Source organism: Acanthopagrus latus, chromosome 8, assembly GCF_904848185.1.
Source record: "Acanthopagrus latus isolate v.2019 chromosome 8, fAcaLat1.1, whole genome shotgun sequence".
Lineage (NCBI taxonomy): Eukaryota > Metazoa > Chordata > Actinopteri > Spariformes > Sparidae > Acanthopagrus > Acanthopagrus latus.
The window spans coordinates 12,382,710-12,402,850 of record NC_051046.1 but is presented as its reverse complement, the minus strand read 5'-3'; the positions used below and the strand labels follow the sequence as shown (position 1 = coordinate 12,402,850).

Below are 20,141 nucleotides of genomic sequence, written 5' to 3'. Positions count from 1 at the left end.
ATGGCGACTTTTTTGAGTGTATTTGATAATAACATATCAAGCTATATAAGCCAAATTCAAATAGTTTGTTTGGATTTGATATAACAAAAAATATTATCGATTGTAAAAAGCACTAACTAAGTAATAAACATGTATGTTCTGGACAGCTCTTGCAAAGGACAGACTTCCAGCTATGGATGATCAATTTCATCCATAAAATCACGTCCACCTGGTGTTGATGCAACCTGGTTCTTCTTCCCAGAGTGCGAACTTAATCAGCACCTGTGCAGCGAGAGGATTACACGGAAAAGTTTCCCTCTACCTGGAATGTGGCCACGACGGTCTTCCTGGCGTTTTGAAACAGCTTTTCGTCTGACCACTCTTGGTGTTTCTCATGCAGTTTGGAGGCGACATAATTGTGGTAGCGAAACCAGATAATCCCCTCTGCTGCCGTGAACATGTTCTCATTGGCCCAGGCATTTCCCAACACTGACAACAGAAAACAGCACAAACGTTAGTCTCATGGTTTAATTCTGCTTTTCGATTGTAAAAAATAAACATCCCTATATCTACAACAGCATTAACGGAGAATAGGATGTACATGTCATGTTTTAATGCCTGCCATGTTTTAATAACTGCCCAAAAAATCACAAATATTCAGTGTGACGCCCCCATTACACTGATTGATGAGTCTCTTTAACCACTAATGGGATGATAATTTGGCTGTTTGTTTTTAAGGAGGTGACAAAGGAAGTGTGACAACAGTAGATCCTCCGTCTCCACCCCAGATAATAACTACACACCTTTAACAAAACAAGCAACAAAACATTGGTTTTATGACACCTGTGTGGCATCCTCTATGCTATAGAGAGAGGGATTTACTGCGGTGAGCGTAACAAGCCATTTACACAATAATTAAAGAGTCATAGCACACGTCAGGCTGGGGCCTCTTGTGACTCAGACTCACAGGCTGCAACCCTGATCAAGAAAGACGTGGGAGAAATTATATTGCATAAAAATTCTTGCAGGTTGTTTTTTTTTTTTTTTTGATAGGGTGAATATTGCCAAACACAGATCCCAGATTGTTTAAAGGTATAGGTCACCGAAACAAACACTGACACATATTTAACCTGAAAGGAATTTAGGCATCCGAATAGTTTTAACCTTACACAGCAACATCAGTTTCCACATAGTATGACAAGTGGGTCATTCTGCTTGGAAGGAGGTATGACTTGTCTCTTATCTCTGAAGCAACTTTTGAGGCTTTAAAGGCAATAAATCTAATATCAGTGACCTATTTTGAACCCTCACCAACATTAATCATCGGCACACAATAGGAGTCGGTTTAGTGCACCTGTCTGCATCAGCTCCATCAAATACTTATCAAATTCTCTTGTTGATATAAACCTCACCTTCTGTTACTATATGTACATTAACCGTAGAAGTATAAGGTAAAAAATGTCTCACCATAAAGGCCCTGAGGTCCGTGATCCCCTGTGGAGGGGTCTGCAGCGCTCCACATGAAAGTGTGTCCAGTTGCCTGATTTGGCATGTTCCACTCAGAGCCTGAAGTCAAGAGCCCTCCAGAGAAGCTTCTCAGGGAGTCAGACCAGGACGAGGAAGGGCCATAGATGGAGCTGCCATCTATCCATGCTGTCACCAAGTTAACCTGCATTACATTAGTTTCCCTCACATTAATGCGTTTAAGGAGAGGAAAATTATATCAAACATGGCATAATGTGACTGCCTAAACGGTTACTTCACATTTACTATTTGATAAGAGTCAATAATCGACACCTGTGTGCGAGGGTTACTGGGACTCTGGCCAGACTCTTTGTCCCACACTCCTCTGTGGAAAGGCAGCAAGACTTTTCCGGTGGCAGTGGGATCAAAGACAGGGTCACCTTTTGGGACCGGGATGTTCATGAACTCAGGTGGACATGCAGCAGGTCGCGAATCAAAAACTTCAAAACTAACATGGTAACCTGAGAGGGAAAAATAATAAGTCATCAATAGAAAAGACATTTACTTGGATCCTGAATGTTGTTTTTTGTTTGTATTTTGGCTTTGTTGGGAGTAAAATACTAAATCATAAACACAAGAAAGTTCTGTCTTTACTAAATTGGTTTATTTTCAACCAATATCATCAATAGACTGATATCAATACCAGCAACATCTGACATAGGACAGGCAAAATGGCGGATTGCAATATGAGGCAAGCAATTCACATTGGTTTGAATGGGCGCCGTCTGGTATCTAGTTTCTTCTGTACTGCTAGGTCCTCCCAGGAAGAGAGCCAAGCCTTGAAGCCAACTTTCGTAAGCTAGACTTTTTCCCACAAGTTAACATTGTGAAAGAAGCAACTGTAAAACCCTGGATAATTTGTTTTTAGCGTCACAACCCTGCGAATTGACTGGTTTGACTGTCAAAAGTTAAGCCAGTCAGTCCAATACAATTCCAAAAGTCCAGACGAGCCACGAGGTTAAACCACTTCATTTTTATTGAAGTTAGCCAGGTGTTAAACCAGAAGTTAGCTGGCTTGTTTGACGGAAGACTCCTCAGGAGGAGGCCCATTCTCTGACGCCAGTTTTTGTAGTGGCCAAAAAGTGTCATTACAATGTCATGTGATCCACTGTGCCCAAAGTCATATTAGAAGTCTAGAGTTTTTGTTTTGTTTTGTTTTTAAGTCTAGAGAAGCCACACAAATCAATTAGTTTGTCCTCATAAAAGCTAAACCATAAATTAGCCGGCGGAAGTCTCTGGAGCGCTTTTCATTTGGAGCTCAAGAGGTGGTCAATTCTTACATATTACACCTTTAATAATGACACAGCTGAAATCTGTCTGCATTCATCTTTCGGAAGGTGGTAGCTGTCAGATAAAGGGTTGATCGTTAGCCTACCTTTAAATTGTACAATTACTTATGTGTGTGACACTTCCGGCCAGTTGCCTTTCAAAATAAGAGTCCCGGATATACCGGTTTGAACCGTGTAAAAGCATAAAAGAGGAACTTAAATATATCCAGATGGCTTGAACTATTTACTATAGTTCATGCCACTCAATAAAATAATTTACACAGGTGAACACGAAGTTCAGTTCACTCATTTGTTATTATAATTATGTCACTTCAAAGAAACACAATGTATGATATATTTACCAAAGAAGACAGAGAGGACGGTCTGGTTCCGTGTGGACGGCAGACCGGACGGTCCTCCGGTCAGCAGGCTGCTCAGGTTGCGGACGTTGGGCAGGATCGGCTCCTGGACCGGCTGGTACACCCCGTCCCAGTAACGCGCGGGCACGAGGCGCACAAGGTGAGAGCCTGCGCGGGCACAATCACAGTCCGGAGGGTGACCCAGGTGTGCTGACAGGCTGGACTGTGTGTGTGTGTGTGTGTGTGTGTGTGTGACTTACCCACTGCTCCTCGCCGGGGGGATCCCAAACTGTTGTACCAGCCGTCAAAGCGAGGAACTTCCCAGGTGATTTCGCAGCGGGTACCTGGTCGAGACGGTTGAAACTTAAGGCTTCTTTCTTTAATTTCAACGTTAAACGAGTCAAGAGACTGTACATGCTGCCAACTCACATTCACTGAAACAGAGCACCAGAGCACAGATACTCCAAACCCAGTTACGCAAATCCATTGATGCGAGAGATGCTCCTCGGCTCAGTCTTCAGCCAAGAGGAGTGAAGGGCTTCAGAAAAGACAAAGTGGAGGTAAGAAGCATTTACTATTTACTGTTTCTATATTCTTTTCCAAGTAATCCACTGTGTTGTTTAGGCAGTGATTAGAAAGAAAAGCAAGGAAAAACCAGGAAGTATTAATTCTACAGCAAAAGTGACTTAAACAAAAAAAAATCATGAAAATAAAAATCTTTTAATCATGTATGACAATTTCCTGGCTTCAATTTCCTGGCTTCTTTGATAATATATATATATATATATATATATATATATATATATATATATATATATATATATATATATATATATATCTGTCTCAATATTTCCTGTGTCAGCTCATCTTGTAAGAGAAGATGAATCAGAGTCTTACCTGCTGTAAGTGAGGCTGAAATGTAGTGCAGAGGTGGTGCAGCAGCGGTGGCAGCACAATTGCAGGTGAGGGATGGTGCAATACTAAAGCCAACATATGTTACACAGCTTATCACAAACAGCATGTGACCTGTGTTGCCCGAACGGGAATGGTCATCATCTCTGGCTCACACCTCTTTCCCGAAGATTTCCAGTGAATGCATCCTCCTCCCCAGTGACACAAAAGGGACCGATGGTATAAAAGAAGTGTATGTTCCCCTCAGCATTCACACTTCACTTCACCTCTCCTTCAGGTCCTCGTCGTTCAGCTTTTCAGGTGAGAAGGGTCTTTGGGTTGTTGTTTTTTTTTTTTTTGTCTTGTTTTTAATTTTCTCTGTTTGATTGATTGGTTTTTATTTGAAGCTTTTCTTTACATTCAGAAGAATCAGCTTGGAGCCATGTCAGCTGCAGCCACTTTACATCACACTGACTTAAGGGATCACGTGGATGTATAGAATTGCATCCTTTGTGCATTACACCTCTCATTTTGATTCTTTGCAGCAAGGATACACACTGTCAGGGCATCTTAGGTGGTACATAATTCAGACATGGTTGTGCTTAATCACATGCCATGTTTCACAGCAGTAATAATGTCCCATCCCTTATCTGCCGCAAGGAACAAGAGCTGCTATCTCTGCATCTGGAGGAAACTGAGAACCCCACCACTAACACTGTCTTCTCTGTTGCACTGTCTAGTCTCAGGTGTGTCGGTAAGATCAGGAGCGAAGATGACTTTCTACGATGACATTTACCCATTCTACATCTTACAAAGGACCTCCTTCATCTTCAGTGGCCGCTTGCTCACCATTATTCTGGTCTTCCTTGTGCTAGCAGTCAGTCTTCTTCTCATTCTGCCAGGGATACGAGGGAAGTCGGTGAGTGCAAACCCATCCGATAAGCTGTTACCCACTGCACTGGTATCACCAAACCTCAGAACCGTCTCCTATAATTTTGATTCCGCTCTCTCCCTTCCTGACAGAGGCTGTTCTGGATGTTCAGAATAATTATCAGCTTGTTCATAGGTGTGGTGATAGTGGGTGAGTTTTGTATTCTTATCATTGCTGTCGAGTTATGACAGATTTTTCCCTTTCCTGCTCCAGCCGCTCACCTTTGTGTCATTTTTCTCTGCAGCGCTCAACTTCACCAACGACTGGGCCGAGGCCAGAATGACCACTAATGCCACCTACAAGTCTTTCAGCAACGCAGTGGTTAACGCTGAGATCGGCTTGCACGTTGGACTCTATGGCATTAATGTTACACTGAAAGGTGAGTCACTGTTGGTGCAGATATGTGTGTAATACACTCTGTAACACTAGCTAGTTGCTTATAAGAATGTATATTAGTAGCGTAGTGGCTCTTTGTTAGACATTATTAAACACTTACTCTGCATGAACATATTCTATAACTACTATATAGTTATAGAATTACTGCTTATTGATCGTAAGTAAGAAGGTGTACATGAATTGTGAACCTATGGTAACATGCTTTGCTCAGTACGCGGCTAACACTCCTTGTAATAAGTATTAGTTCAATAAGAATATAAGTGTGAGGAATGACATCATAACATTTAATGTTGTTGTAGGACCTTTGTAAGCAGTTTTTAGCTTTGGCTTATCATTGAAGTAAATACACAGTGTAGTGGCAGTAAATAACAAATAACACCATCCGGGTAAAGATGGTTCCCTATAAACCTCGCTTTCACTATGCTAGTCGGTCTGCCCACCGTGATGGATTTTTCCCGCATTTTCTGCTGCTGATGGAGGAGGCTGCCTTTGCCTTTTCGTAGCACTGAGATTGTGTTTTTTGGTCAAATCGGGATTGTTGTGGTAGTTTTTTTTGTTCTTGACAGTAGGCGGGCGGCTAGCGGCGGCAATGTTGTGCGGTCTTAATACAGTGAATACAGTCATGCAGAATAAGACATTAATAAAAACTTAACCAATAATGACTAATAAAAGGCCAGTTTGCTTCTTTTATGCATGCTGATGTGCACCTATTTAATGGTAAATAAGTGGACTGTAATATGAAATATTACTATGTGCTCATATACTGGCAGCTTGAATGTTTTGAACAACTTAGATCTTTGATTCCTGCAAGTCATTAAAAAGTAAAAAGTACTAATCCAATTTGTTGGATAAAGCTATTTTTTTTTATCTATTTTGTATGTGAATTTAAGGTGCATCAGTATACAAGAACAGGACTCCATAGAGCGCATACCTACACTATGGCCCATGTAGACCTTGGCGTGGGAGCTATGAAATTATACTCAATCACAGATAGCAGCCACCTAAATACACCAGCTTTTTTTCATAAAGATCCATGCATTATTCCCTGAGAAACTAGTTTTTGTGTAATCCTGCTGACAATCCAACCAACCAACCAACAAAAAGGACGCAGTTGAAAGTATACGTTTCGTCTTTCTGTCTCAGGGAAGCCTGTCATACAGTTCAATGAGACCATTGACTACAATGAGATGTTCAGCTGGCATGACTCCATTGAAGAAGAATATGAGGAGGCTCTGGAGAAAGGTTTACCCAACCCCATCCTGTACATCGCTGAGAAATTCACCCTGAGAAGCCCTTGTGGACTCATCTATCAGTACAGATACTCTGGACGATACGCCTCTGCAACCCTCTGGTAACAGAATGCATTTATTCACTGCAAACCGTTTGAAGTTGTATTTATATTCTGTCAGTTTCAGCCCACAACCATCAAAAGTAGCAGGAGTTAAAATGGCTGCACACGTTCACAGGACAGCGTTTTGCTGCTGGTTGCTCGCCAACATCCTCTTCTGCATGCCGGTCATTCTGTACGCCGGGTACATGATGTTGGCCACCGCTGCCTTCATCTTCTTCTCCATGGCCTCATTCTCCACCATCATGAACGTGCCACAGTGTGTTTTCTCCATTGGAGCCGACTCCTTTGAAACTGAGTACAGCCATTCATTCTGGCTGGCTCTGGCTACAGGTACAAATAACCCTAACCTGCACATTAAATTCTCACATTGATGGGGAGTGATTTCTACTAACTGAAACTGATTTCCAGGTGTGCTGTGCACCATTATCGGGATTCTGGTGGTGATGCTTAACTTTTTTGTGCCGGAGAAGATTAAGGAGGCCTTCAGCGTCGGCGTCGACAGTTATGAGGATGAAGACGTTTCTTACGGGGAAGGCTACCTGAATACAGTTTTCCTTGATGGAGTGACGATTTCCCCAACAACATCAAAAGTCACAGCGGTAAGTTGGTCCCACCGAGAGTGTAATACTTCCTTTTTACAATCATCATAGTAAGTTATTGCTGCTAGTAAATGGAGTCATTCGTTTTCAACCAGCAACAGTGAATTATTCATTAATTTTTATGAATATCTGGGAAAACCTGACATATTGACATGAATTGCTGCAAAATACATATTCAGTTCAGTGTGACTGATGCAGTTTTAATGAGGGATGCAATATTAAAATAAAACCACTGTATTCTGAATTCTGCTGCACTTCTCTGTTCATATATCATTTAAGGAGGCGTTTTCCACCCTTGCTGCTCATTGACTGAGATCATTTTGTTTCTGTGTTGCAGGAACATATATGAAGTCTTCCGCGAGCTTTTCCAGCCAATACTTGAAGATTTTTTTCTCTGAATGTGTTACAGATGTAGTATCAAATTTCAAACCAGTTTTAATTAACTATGTGAGCCTGTAAGTTTTATGTGTTATTGGTGGTTTAACTGTAAATAGTTGTGTATTTGTGAAGTTCACTGTCATAGTGCAGTAGTTTGTAAGTTGTATGGGATCCATACAATGTGTATATACACTGATCAATATCTGTTAGGGGTCTGTCATTGTTAAACTCTTTTTTTCATTGGAAATGAAAGATGAGACATAATAATTCTTAATCTGATGTCTGATTACGTTGACGTTTAATGCAATGCCGGCACAGCGTCACCATGACAACAGCCCTTGGTGTAATTTATGCACAGATTCTGAGCGGCGTCAGTGAGCTTCTGAGAGGCAAATAAATGTGAAAAACACAAACAAGGAAGTATGAAAACCAGACTGCTTGGATAATTGATTTATCTCTAATCCAGGCAAATGAACGTCATGTCTGTTTGTACTTTCTGTAGTAACACCTCAATAAAATGAAACAAACAACAAGCATTCAGCCGTGAGATTGTATTCTTGACGTGTTTTAACATTACATTCATTCAGTAATGTGTATTTTGATACATTCTTGTTCTGTTCGCTCTGGTAAAGGTAATGGTGACCCATACTGTATGTCTTTGAAAAGTAGATGTGTCTTTGGCCTTCAGCATCACCATAATACACATAGTTTAGTGCCTTTGTACAGCATATTGTTATCTTCTTTTAATAATTACTGGTATAGATTATCATGTCAGATTGAGAATTAATCCCTGGTCTGTAATTCTTCATAACATGCATATACTGTAGGAGTAATATGGCCTTTCCAACCAAGTCCTTGAGTAATCCAAAGTATTTACAGTAGAAGTACATTTTTTTAAACTCCATACACATTATAAAAATGACTAAATAAAAAATAAATGTACTAATTTATCTCTTCATAAGAAAATAATCATGACCTTAAAGCTACTTCTCTTCAACACCGGAAACTCACGTACAGTACTACAGACAGAGTATTCACATTGTAAGGCCATTATGACAATGTAATTCAAGATAAAACCTGAAAATGAGAACTGGATGTTCTTTACAGCATTGCAACAAGAGGCAGAAAAAATAAAATGATAGAAAAATAAATTCTCCTCGTCTCCCACTGAGCCAACTGTCCGTCATCTGTCCGTCGTCTGTCCGTCACCTCCACCCAGCCAGACATGCAGAACTACAGTGGGCCGATCCATGCAGGCTCTCTAGATGTAGATAGGTGTCTCCTGTCCTGTCAGCAGTCTGAACATCACAGCAGGCATCGTCTTCATGTTGATCTGGCACAGAGGCAGAGATGAGAGCAGTGGGGACGATTACGCTGTCAATTTAAGAGCCCATTTATAGAGGCACAGTCGTAATCACATCACTTGAATCCAGGCCTAATTTACTCCCCTCTGCGCCACCGGAGAGTCAGAAGAGACCCTGGATCCATTACTGACAAATTATAAGCTTTTATGGCTTTAATGGAGATACATACGGGGAGAAATTGGAAAAACCAAATTACAGAATGCCAACAGCTGGTGAAATGTGTGAGTTCACATCAACCAAGAATGACTGATGAAGAAAACTTGATAATAAATCAGAGGGAAAAATCAAATGTTGTCATTATCTAGTCATCCCCACGGCCCACAAAACATTTCTTAAGATGGGGTGTAACGTGAGTTGCAGGTGTAAAAGTTGTCTTTTTAAATCAGTTGAGGATCTTAGGGTTCACATGATATGGAACCATTTTATGTTTATTTCAGTGTCTTTTCGTTTTGTTTTTAAATACAGTAAATCCCCATTTACTTCACTTGTTTAGGAGAATACTGCAAATCAAGGCCATTACCAAGTGAGAATTGTTGATCTTAGTTGGCTTACATGGCTAAAATCTGACCAATTCTATAATGATAGCTATGAAGCTACAGCAGGCAGCCGGTAAGGTAAGCTTAGGTTAGCTTAGCTTAGCATAAATACTAGGAAAAATGGGAAAATAGTTAGCTTGGCTCTGTCCAAAGGTAAGCATATAAGCTTACCAGCACCGCTGATGTTCATTTACTCAGAATGTTTCCTGGCCCAGAGCAGTACACAGAATCACAAGGAATTAAATTAATTTACTAAAGTAAAAAAGTTTTCTTAAACAATCATCCCAAGCCTGCTGCCTTTCTTTCACTTGATTTTTTCAGCTTTTGCAATACGATTTAAATACTCAACTGTGTCTTTTCACCAAGGGCTTCCAAATATTTTATTTATTTCTTTAATGCGTGTTGTAGTACTGCAGGTATCTAACAATCTAGGCCTGGAACAATCTCAAACTGATCTTATCTGTACGTATAACTTTAAAAGGCCTGTATGGGCCAGTGAAATGTGTGGTGCAGTAATGAGGGAAAATTGCCATCTTGCGGCCTGAGTTCTTACCTCACCCACTGAGACAGACAGGGTTTGAACAATCTTCTCGTGTGCCATGGCAACAACACTCTGACCATTTATTTCAATAATTCTGTGTCCGACACGTACACCGCCTCGCTCAGCTATGCCACCTCGCATCAGACTGCAGATCTGAGGACGTGAAAAAGACACTTTATATGCAACTGCACAGTATACAGCACATGCACCACTCTTTAAGAACAGCGGTGCTCTTCAGAGGGTTACCAACCATTCATTTGGAGTCTCAACCTAAAGTTTAGGGCTTACTCACAATGCCATTCTGCACACTGAAACCAAGCTGGAACTTGAGATCAGGTCTCTTGATGAGGACTGTGGTGACTGGAGGGCAGCTCACAATACTCAGCTTTACCTTCACCTGATTCTTCAGACCCTGTCCAAAAAACATTTGAACACATCAATGTAACAGTGATTTTGAAGGATAAATCTGGTGATGTAGTCTGTCTTTCTGCAGAAGAAATCTAACTCAGTCCCTGTCCTGATAAATACTTACTAGTGCATCCATGGCTAAAAACACTATGCAACAACTGCACTTTTGACTCAGTTAGTCCTAGTACCTAGTACCTTTACAACAAGGGAATAATCTATCCTATGTCAAAACAAATGCTTATATATGTGACCTATATCTTTAAAGCAAGGAAGCAATGGGCTTGGAGCTGAGGGCAACAGACTGGCTGGGGGAGACAAAAAGTGAACTAATGAGATGCTCCATGATCCGCCATCGCTTAGAAAAATGCTCCATTGGACCAAATGCAGATAATGCGACACTCTACTCAAGAGCTCTGGTTAGGTTTAGGCATGAGGAATGAGATTGGTTAGGCTTAAGGAAAGAGCATCAAGTAAGCCAATCTAAGGCAGAGTACATCAGAGTAAACCAGTGGGATCCATAAAGGCGTGTTACTGAAAGACTGTGTGGATTAAATAACTCACTTTGGTTGCTATGTTTTCGTGATTAAATCAAATGCCTGTTCATTCCTCTGCTTTGTCAATCAAATCGATCAAACCTACGGGTCACAGGTGTTACACAGACACTGAAATCCACACCTGCAAGCAATTTAGAGCCCCCAGTTCAGCTCAACAGAATGTCTTTTCCGTGTGGCCAAAAACCAGAGAGAAACTGAGAATCCATTGTACCATCTCCTGATTCACATACATGCCCTTGTCTGGGTGAAAACCAAATCAGCAGTGAATATGTAAAAATTGTAGGTGTTTGATACGCTCCGTACCTTGATGATGCCCTGACAAGTGGCAAGTGGCAGCCCTACCAGGCTGGTGTCATTGATGGACATGATCTGGTCCCCCACACTGAGTTTGCCAGAGCGGGCTGCAGGCCCACTGTTCAGCATGCTGGCCAGGATGACTGTAGGCAGAATGGAGCCCCAACCAGACTCCACGATCACCACACCGAGGCTCTCTCCTTTCTGCTTCTCCACATACAGCTGGAAAACGGGAAAAAAAGCATCTCTTCATCATTTTTAAGTGCATTTTGAATTCCACATTTGGAAGATTTGTGCGATTCTTGGAGCCTTTTGTGTGATGGGAAATCCATCAATCATCATCCACAATTCACCTGCAGCCAAACAAAAAAATGTCGCACCTCTTTACAGTTGTCTGAGTTTGAGAAATGGACCAGGTCATCGTGGTACATTTCCTGGGAGTTGATGATGTCACTGTATTGTTTCTGGCTCAGGTCGGTTGGATTGATGCCATTCGCTCTCAGGAATTCTCTGTAGGCCACGCTAAAGGCCTGACCGATGGATTGTGCGATGAGCTGCGCCTGTGGGAAGGGGAGTGTTTTTGGGGGAAATTCCTCAGAAGAAAGGATTTCCCAGTTGGAAACAAAGAAGATCACAAAATGCAACTAATATCTGAAACAAAATGGAAGTATGTACTCAAAATTAAATGTGTGTGTGTGCAGTTCACACTTACATCCTCCGACTCAAAAACATAGCAGATCATCCTGTACTGACTCTTCCCTTCGCTTGCGGAGTCAGAAGATTCTGAGAAATCCTCTGATGAGGCTGTCGACATGCGTCTACGAGCCATCAGAACCACAATGCTGCCAATGTCGGCGATATAGGAGATGGTACGCAAGGCACTGTCCATCATCGTCTCCTATGTGGAGTGAAAACAAAGATAATCATGACTAATTATGTCTGAAAATAGAGTCACAACAATGAGCTGAATCAACTCACAAAGACCCAGGAGTTACTAACCTGTGTGTCAGCGTTCAGCACTTTGACAGCTTTAGTGGAGATAAAAAGATCTACTTCTGTCATCATTTGGGAGTCTTCATCTTGGCTCTTTGAAACAAACAAACAACATATTGTTAGTATGAGACATTTTGTATCTCACAGTGCTAATTAGGAAAATATTAGGAGAGCAAAAAAAGAATGCAACAGCTCCATCGTGTGGCAACAAAATGACACTGCTGCATAAGTTCCCCTTAAAATAAATCAGTTGGTAACAAAGGTACATACACAACTTCCAATTGCATAAATCCAAAGTAAAAGGCACTTGGGACAGCAAGCTTCTGCCAGTGCTGAACAAGTACATGGCTGTAGTACTCAGAGACATCAATATGATTGTTAAACTTGCAAATGCACCGTCAGGATTTGGAATCAAGTCTGTGTAGACTTGATGGCTAAAACTCAAAAGACAACTTGTCTAATGGCAAATTTCCCAAAAGCAGATCACCATCAAATTCTAATAAATTTCTCCAGAACACAACGCCAATCTGTTTCTTTGAAATCTTCCCACATAACAAGGAGGATGTCTTACAGTAACCTTTTTGGCAGATCTGAATGTTAAAAAACAAATCAATGGTTGTTAACGACTGTCTCCCCTAAGAGGCAGATTACCTTGATACGACTGACAGCTTCATGGGCCTGGGACATGCGGACAGTCTTGGATGGATTTTTATCAGACAACACCTGAGTGCAGCCAAGGTAGTTAGCAGCGAAGATGATCCCATCAATAAGATCCTCTGGTTCACAGGGACCTGGGACTTTGCAGCAAAACAAAGAGCTCTCATTGTAAAACACTGCAGCAAAGAATTCAATTAACTATGAAATGTAAGAACTGCATGAGATAATTACCATCCTCAAAGCTGGGGAAGGCTGCAGCTTCCTGTGTCTTCTTAAAAAATACAGTACTTCAGTAAGTTAGACTTGAGGTGAAACATTTTTATAGTAATAACACTCAAGAAGACTCATCAACAATATTGATTATCACAGCAAATAACTGAAAGTAGTGTGTAATTACAAAAAGCTTTCTCCAAACTCTGGTCCGACAATGAAAAAATGAAGTTAAGATTAAAAAGATAGGAAAAGTCCGGTGACTTTCATGTTTCTGGTGTGGGGATATACTGGACTATATTACTTTTTTTATATAGATAACGTGATAAAAGACCATATTCATATGGCGGCCATTTTCCTCTATTATCACGTTCAGGGTGGGAAACTCAAATGTTATTCTGCTGTGTTAAACTAACACTCATTTTCTGTCACTGCTTACTAACTGATCAGCAGCTGAAAAGACAATGGAGAGTCAAAATCCGGAAGGATATCCGGAAGGATATAGCCATATTTCAAAGCAAAGAGAAGCAAAATTTTGGTAACCCATTAGCTAACATTAGCTAACATCATCATTTTTGATTAAATCCAGTGTATTTTACATCCAGGTTTAAATAAATGTGCCCAAGATATGTGGTGATATTTTACAATTAATGTAAAATTTACACAATCAAACACTAAGCTAGTAGCTAGGAAGTGGCTGAATGCTAACATTAGCTGTTGAGCTATTAGGTTATCAAATATGTTGTTTTACACTGGAATATGGCCTAGTATCTCTCCAAATTTCTCTAACCATTTTCAAAATCGTTATCATTGACTTTTAAGTGAAAAGACCATGGAGAGTGAAACTCTGCAGTCAATAAAGAAGTCATCACCTTGGGCGTGTCACTCTCCTCTGGAAGGACGAGCTCGGGACACTGAAGCCTCCCTGGCTGCTCTGGCACGTCTTCTGGTATCACAGCTGCACCCGACTTCTCACCCTGTTCAATACAAGCATCGGTTACAACTCAGGCAAGCCTTGTTTTAAGTGTTTGTTGTCGTCCTGCTGCAAAGCACAGACCTTATTCACATGGCGGTCATTTTCCTCTGAAGTTGCTCTCAGGGTGGGAACCTCAAATGTCACACAAATGACCTGTTGCAAGTCCTACAAATGTTTGCGAATCTGAACACTCTTCATCATTTCATCCCTTACATCTGGAGGATCGTTAGGCCATATTTCAAGGTAAAACTACATATTTGATAGCCTCAGCTAACGTTAGACAACAGCTAACGTTAGGATTCAACCACTTACTAGCTCACATTATCGCTTGATAGTGTTGCGAGATACAATATTAATGGAGAAAGTTAATTCTAAAATATCGACGGACATCTTGGAAACATGCATTTAAGCCTGTAATTGAAATAAGTCAGTATAAATGGTTAAATGCTAACAGACACTAGTGGATTATCAAATAAGTTATTCTATCCTTAAATATGCCTCTTTTCAGCTGATGACCAATCAGTAAGTAATGACATTATAACAATTTGTCATTCTCTACATTTACATGACTTCTAACCAGAAAACAGCAGCATAACATTATCCCAGCATTTGAACTTCCCACCCTGAGCGTGACCTCAAAGCAAAATGTTTGAATATAATAACATAATAAAATCCATGTAATTAAAATTTTCTGGGACACAGTGTTGGTAGATTGTGCAGAAACCTCGACAAACATGAGCCACAGGGGATCGGACCTGACCTATTTGTATTTGGTTACCTGCTGGGGTTTCTCTGGCCGCCGCTGCTTCTCCTCAAGAGGCTCCCTCTGTTGTTCCGGTGTGTGATGAGGAGCCAGGGATGGTTTGTTAACACTGACTTTGCTGTCCTGGCTGGTAGCAGAGGAGGGAACAGAAGGGGCGTCTCTACGTGGCTGCGCTTTCTGGGTGTTGGCAGGTGACTGAGCATGGGAAAGACGAGGTGGTGGAGGAGGATGTTGCTTACTGGAGCCGGACCTGGCTTTGGTCCGCACAGCCACTTTTTTGCAGTCCTTCGACGACACCTTGGGACGCTGTTCGGCGCTGCTGGTCGAGCACGCTTTGACCCCGGAAACGACACGCTCCACGTCCTCTCCCGTTCCCCTCCTGCCTCGTCCCTTAACCTGCCTCTCTTTCTCCTTCAAGCCCACGTGAGATGGCTCACACTTCTTACTGCCCCCTGGGGTACTATGGTTCCTTGTGACTCGAGTGTCATCTTCTCTTTGCCTTTCATCACCTCCCTTTCTAATTTGTTCATTCTCGTTGTCCTGATAAATGCCAGTCTGCCTTTGGATACTGTTCTCTGTCTCCTCTAAATCCTCTATAAATTTGGCCCCGTCCAGCACCTCCTCTATCTCATCTCCGTCACTGAAGAAGAACCTGTTCTCTTGGCCCTTCTCCACCTCCCGCTCTGCCTCATCGCTAGCAGTTGGAGCACAATGAGACCTAAAGCGCTGGCTCGTCTTGTGAGGCTTAGTGTCTGACTGTGATCCCTCACATATTTCTGCGCTGTGGCGAGGTCTGGGAGTGATCTGGTCAACAGCACTGCTGTCCTCGTTAACACTATCACCTACTGCATGCTTTATATAGCCGCTGTCCTCGGGACAGTACTGTTTGTAGTACCTCGTGTCCACTGCGCCCTCTCTGTTCAAATGCAACACCTCATCATAGTCCTGCTCCACATCAGAGCCCACGTTGTCGTACTCAGAGCAGGTGTCCTCCATGTCCTCAGGACCAGGGTCACAACTCATGTAATAGTGGTTTGCCGGGACAGGAGGAATCAGCTGGTCGCTGTCATCATCCTTTAAGGTACACGGTGGTTGCTCGGATGCCTCCCTCACCAAACCTGGCTGCTCTTCTTGGCTCTGTGCAGTGAGTCCTGGACCGGTGGACGGTGGAGGGCTGGGAGCCAATATTTTGGAAATAGGTCCTGGCCTTCTTCCATGAGCCATAACTGGCCATGCAAGCCCACTACCCTCAACCCTGTAAACATCAACAGATAACCCGAATTAGATTTTTGAGATGCTTGCATGATGGTCTCTGTAGATTATTCACTAGATATCCTCAAGAGTATTCACATGAATGATGTTGAAATTCTTCATCGGAACCTACATACTGTAGAAATGAGCTGTCACAAGCTACGTGGATCCATCTTTCACATGAATACACAAATTAATTAGCCTCTAAGAATCGGTGTCAGCCATAAAACAACCTTTTCCCTTGTTTACTTTGTAAGATATAATTATACAACACATTTCCAGAGCATCTCTCAAACACTTCACACTGTACCAGATTTAAATATCACACGATCAAAGATTATTTTCCACACTTACACAACAATTTAGGCCCTATTATATCAGGATTAAATGTCTCATGTTCACTCTTTAAACAAAGACACAAATCACCGTCCCTACTTCAACAACAAACAGTAGCTGCTTACTAATCTGTTACTTCTACACCAGCCACACACGTCATCACGGCCCTTTTGTCTACAGTGACAGCAGAACGTCATTTGTTATCTGTCATCTTGCTTTGTTGTGTCTGCTCTCATTTTGACATGATGTCCTGCAGAACAGGAGGCTGTTTCATGCGATGGAGCAGAATTATTGTTAAAATATTTTCTTTGCACTCTTTTATCTTATTGATCAATATTCACCTACCACATATAAATCTGTATTGATTTATGTCATGGTATATGTTGTCCAATATGAAAACTTTTTAAACATTATGCTAAAAAAGGACAGTTGGGGTGATTTATTTGTCACTATGTGCTTGTTGTGTTTGTCTTTAATGTAAACATTGTTATGTTGTTTGTTGTAGGTTGTTGCTTGTTTTGTTTTGTTTTTTGTGAAACTTTCTATGCTGATGTCTTGGCTCCGACTAACTTGTAAAAGAGATTCTGAACCTCAGTGGGAATCTTACTGGTAAAATAAGGGTTCAATAAAAAATAAAAAATAAATAAACACATCGATACTGGATTGTTTTAACTCCCTCATATCTCTATACTCTGTACTCTTCTTGGCCTCTTTTATGATTTTGTTTTTAACAAGACAACAACAAAAAGGAAATTATACCAATCAAAACACTGTCACACTGTTTTTAACAAGTCATGCTGCCCTTTAGAGCTCAACTGATAAAGGAGCTGAACTAGTCAGTTTATTGATGTGTTTGTTGACACACAGAGGATTAACCAGTAAAAAGGTTAGTTAAGTCATTTTTCAAAAATGTCTAAGTTTACTGGTTCCATCCACTCAAATATGTATATCATTTAGATTTCTAAAGCTTCTATGATTCATCAAACAACTTTAAGTTCTTGTTCTTGCTTGGCAGTATATGACTATTATATCACCATCATGAAATAAGACTTTACATTGTCTTAGATGTTGAATATCGTTGTTTTGTGATATGACATTAGTGTTGTCTTTTCCTGGTATTAAAGGCTGCAACAGGGTAAAGAGATTTGTTGTTGTTGTTTTTTTATGACTTAGTCATTACACCCACATCACTGATGAATATTTAGAAATACTTGTTAACATTTTGTCAATGTATCAGTTGTCATCCTTATAGTATTGCTGCAACTCTGATGAGGTATTCTGTCAAAAAAATACTGTGGCAATAAATCATCATCTCTGTTATGATTTCCAATGAAATAATAGCCAAACAGTTCCCCACAAATATGAAAATGGTGTTCTCAGTCTGGTAATAAAGTCATCTGATTAGTGCTTATTATAGGAGAGCCATCACAGTCAACACTGTCCAGTCAAAACATGTCAACATCCTCATCCAAACATCAACTTATGTCCACATTACAAATTAGTATTTTTAAAAACATAATATTTTTTCAAAATATCCTAAGTATCATCCCTACAATATTGTTGCAAAACTGATGAGGTATTTTGTCAGAAAAATATTGTGATATTAAATTTTGTCATCCAGCATTTATTTTTCCAGGAAATTTCAAAATAAATACACATATTGTGTCCTGTAAAACAGCCTAAAAATATTGCATATTGCCCAGCCCTAGATGATAAGAAGAAGAAGAAGAAGAAGAAGAAGAAGAAGAAGAAGAAGAACAACAACAACAACAACAACAACAACAACAACAACAATAACATGTGACAACAAAAAGACATATTAAAAGGGGAAATCATCTGTTTTACATATAATTGGTACACATAAAGGACTAGCACAGTGATTTAAACTAGACTGTTTTCTAAACAAGATGATCTCTGTCATGATTACCGAGAAAATAGTGCCCAGTAATGCCCCTCAAATCTGATAGTAGTATTCTCAGTCTGCTAATAAAGTAATCTGATTAGTACTGAATATATGAGAGCTGTCACACTGAACACCACCCAGTCAAAAAAAAAAAAAAAAAAGTCAACACCCTCATCTAAACATCTGATAAGTATTTACAAAAACTTGTTAATATTGTGATATTACATTTAGTTGCTCCGTCACAGCATTTATGAAGTGCTTTAGAGGACATTTCGATGGTGTGCATCACCAAGCAGCCTAAAGATATGTGACAACAACAAGGGAATCTTACATTAAGAAATGATCAATTTTACCTACGGAGGTTCACAAACAGGACCAACACAGTGATTTTAAGCCAGATCAGATATCATGATATCAAACAACATAATGGCCAAACAACACCCCACAAATCTGATAATGGTGTCCTCAGTCTGGCAATAAAGTAATCTGATTAGCGCCGACTGTATGAGAGCCATCAGGCTGAACACCGCCCAGTCTGAACATGTCAACACCCTCATCATCCGAACACGAACCACATCAACAAAACAGCTCGCTTGTTGTTTTGGGCTCAAGCTTTCGGCTGTGAGTCAGGTGCACCACACTGAACACAACATGAACCCCACCGCTGCCAGCGTTGATCGGATGATAACACAACTGGGATTATGATGGTGTTATGAGAAACCGAGCCTCCCCTCCCCCTGAACTGTATAACGCGGGGACCTAATCATGACCTCTCCATGGTGCTGAAGAGCTAATTAAAAAAACAAAACAAAAAAAACAATACGGCTCATTATTCGGACTGCACGCATTTCGCCCTGCCCTTGACGTGTCTGTGGTGGTTATTTCACAAAGCCCACTACGCTGAACTTTTGCCGCAGCTGCAGGAGTGATTTTTGTGGCTTAGCTCCGGTTTCACCCACAAGTGGACGCCGCATTTCCCCTCTGCTTATATATCGATAAGATAATCGGATATGTGTTGTTGTTTTTTTTTTTCTTTCCTGCGCACATACCGTGTCAGTGATGGAGCTGACTCTCTCTCCACACACACACGCTGCTGCTGCTTTCACCATCTGGGCGCGATATCATCCTGCTGCTGCGATTCACATCGACCTTGATTTGAAGCATCGAGACTGCACCATGCTGACATCCAGCTTATAGGGCTGATGTTGTACCACACAGGAGCACATCCAGCATTGTCCCCAGCCCCCGTTGTCGGCAGCCGTATAGGCCCTCATGCATCACTACAACATTTTTTTTTTTTTTTAAATCTTTTTTTTTTTTGTTCTCTCTACATCCGTGCTTAGATAATTCCGATTGGTACTCACCAACATCGGTCCTGCCGGAGGGGCCCTCCTTATAAAATGCCCGTGTGCTGATCAGATCAGATTGCTCTCCGGAATGGTGATTTTTGAATAAAAGCCGCACAGCAGCCCAGGAACCTGTGTAGGAAATACACCCCCCATCATGTGCTCACTGCCCTGCTCCCCCAACAAATTACACAGAGAGCGGCATCATCACTACATGGTCAAACATACGCTGAAAACCTAACCTTAATCGTTTTAATTGGCTCTTAGATTTTTTATATATTTTTTCATACATATAGACTCATTGTTTACGGAGGTGTCATTGAAAAATAGATG

General features: G+C 41.1%; 3 protein-coding genes across 8 annotated transcripts in view; 1 reads left to right on the top strand and 2 right to left on the bottom strand.

Annotated features, from left to right (window-relative positions):
* The window catches only part of duox (dual oxidase), a 14,857-nt gene extending 10,628 nt beyond the window's left edge, over positions 1-4,229 (bottom strand). Inside the window, exons 1-7 of the mRNA XM_037106687.1 lie at positions 4,198-4,229; positions 4,028-4,110; positions 3,391-3,639; positions 3,134-3,298; positions 1,777-1,964; positions 1,447-1,648; positions 302-468 (exon numbers count right to left, since the gene is read on the bottom strand). Coding sequence (XP_036962582.1) covers positions 302-468; positions 1,447-1,648; positions 1,777-1,964; positions 3,134-3,298; positions 3,391-3,639; positions 4,028-4,110; positions 4,198-4,229 — 1,086 coding nt within the window. The remainder of the gene's footprint in view (positions 1-301; positions 469-1,446; positions 1,649-1,776; positions 1,965-3,133; positions 3,299-3,390; positions 3,640-4,027; positions 4,111-4,197) is intronic.
* Positions 3,518-8,209, top strand: duox2 (dual oxidase 2). Of its 3 annotated transcripts, XM_037106244.1 has the most exons (10): positions 3,518-3,690; positions 3,993-4,092; positions 4,213-4,342; positions 4,762-4,940; positions 5,045-5,102; positions 5,197-5,331; positions 6,492-6,699; positions 6,815-7,029; positions 7,108-7,298; positions 7,636-8,209. In XM_037106244.1, the coding sequence occupies exons 4-10, from the start codon at positions 4,794-4,796 to the stop codon at positions 7,645-7,647; spliced, it is 966 nt and encodes a 321-aa protein (XP_036962139.1). In that variant the 5' UTR covers positions 3,518-3,690; positions 3,993-4,092; positions 4,213-4,342; positions 4,762-4,793; the 3' UTR covers positions 7,648-8,209. The 3 variants fall into 3 exon arrangements, with proteins under 3 accessions (XP_036962139.1, XP_036962140.1, XP_036962138.1); XM_037106245.1 differs by lacking the exon at positions 3,993-4,092; XM_037106243.1 differs by lacking the exon at positions 3,993-4,092 and having other exon boundaries at positions 4,135-4,342.
* Positions 7,953-20,141, bottom strand: apba2a (amyloid beta (A4) precursor protein-binding, family A, member 2a). Of its 4 annotated transcripts, none has more exons than XM_037106238.1 (13): positions 19,827-20,141; positions 19,512-19,742; positions 14,988-16,227; positions 14,106-14,210; positions 13,255-13,294; positions 13,018-13,163; positions 12,373-12,459; positions 12,086-12,271; positions 11,754-11,933; positions 11,383-11,595; positions 10,410-10,529; positions 10,130-10,270; positions 7,953-9,009 (listed from the first exon to the last, which is right to left on the bottom strand). In XM_037106238.1, exons 3-13 carry the CDS (start codon positions 16,194-16,196, stop codon positions 8,938-8,940), a joined length of 2,499 nt encoding a protein of 832 aa, XP_036962133.1. In that variant the 5' UTR covers positions 16,197-16,227; positions 19,512-19,742; positions 19,827-20,141; the 3' UTR covers positions 7,953-8,937. The 4 variants fall into 4 exon arrangements, with proteins under 4 accessions (XP_036962133.1, XP_036962134.1, XP_036962132.1 ...); XM_037106239.1 differs by having other exon boundaries at positions 19,512-19,611; XM_037106237.1 differs by lacking the exon at positions 19,512-19,742.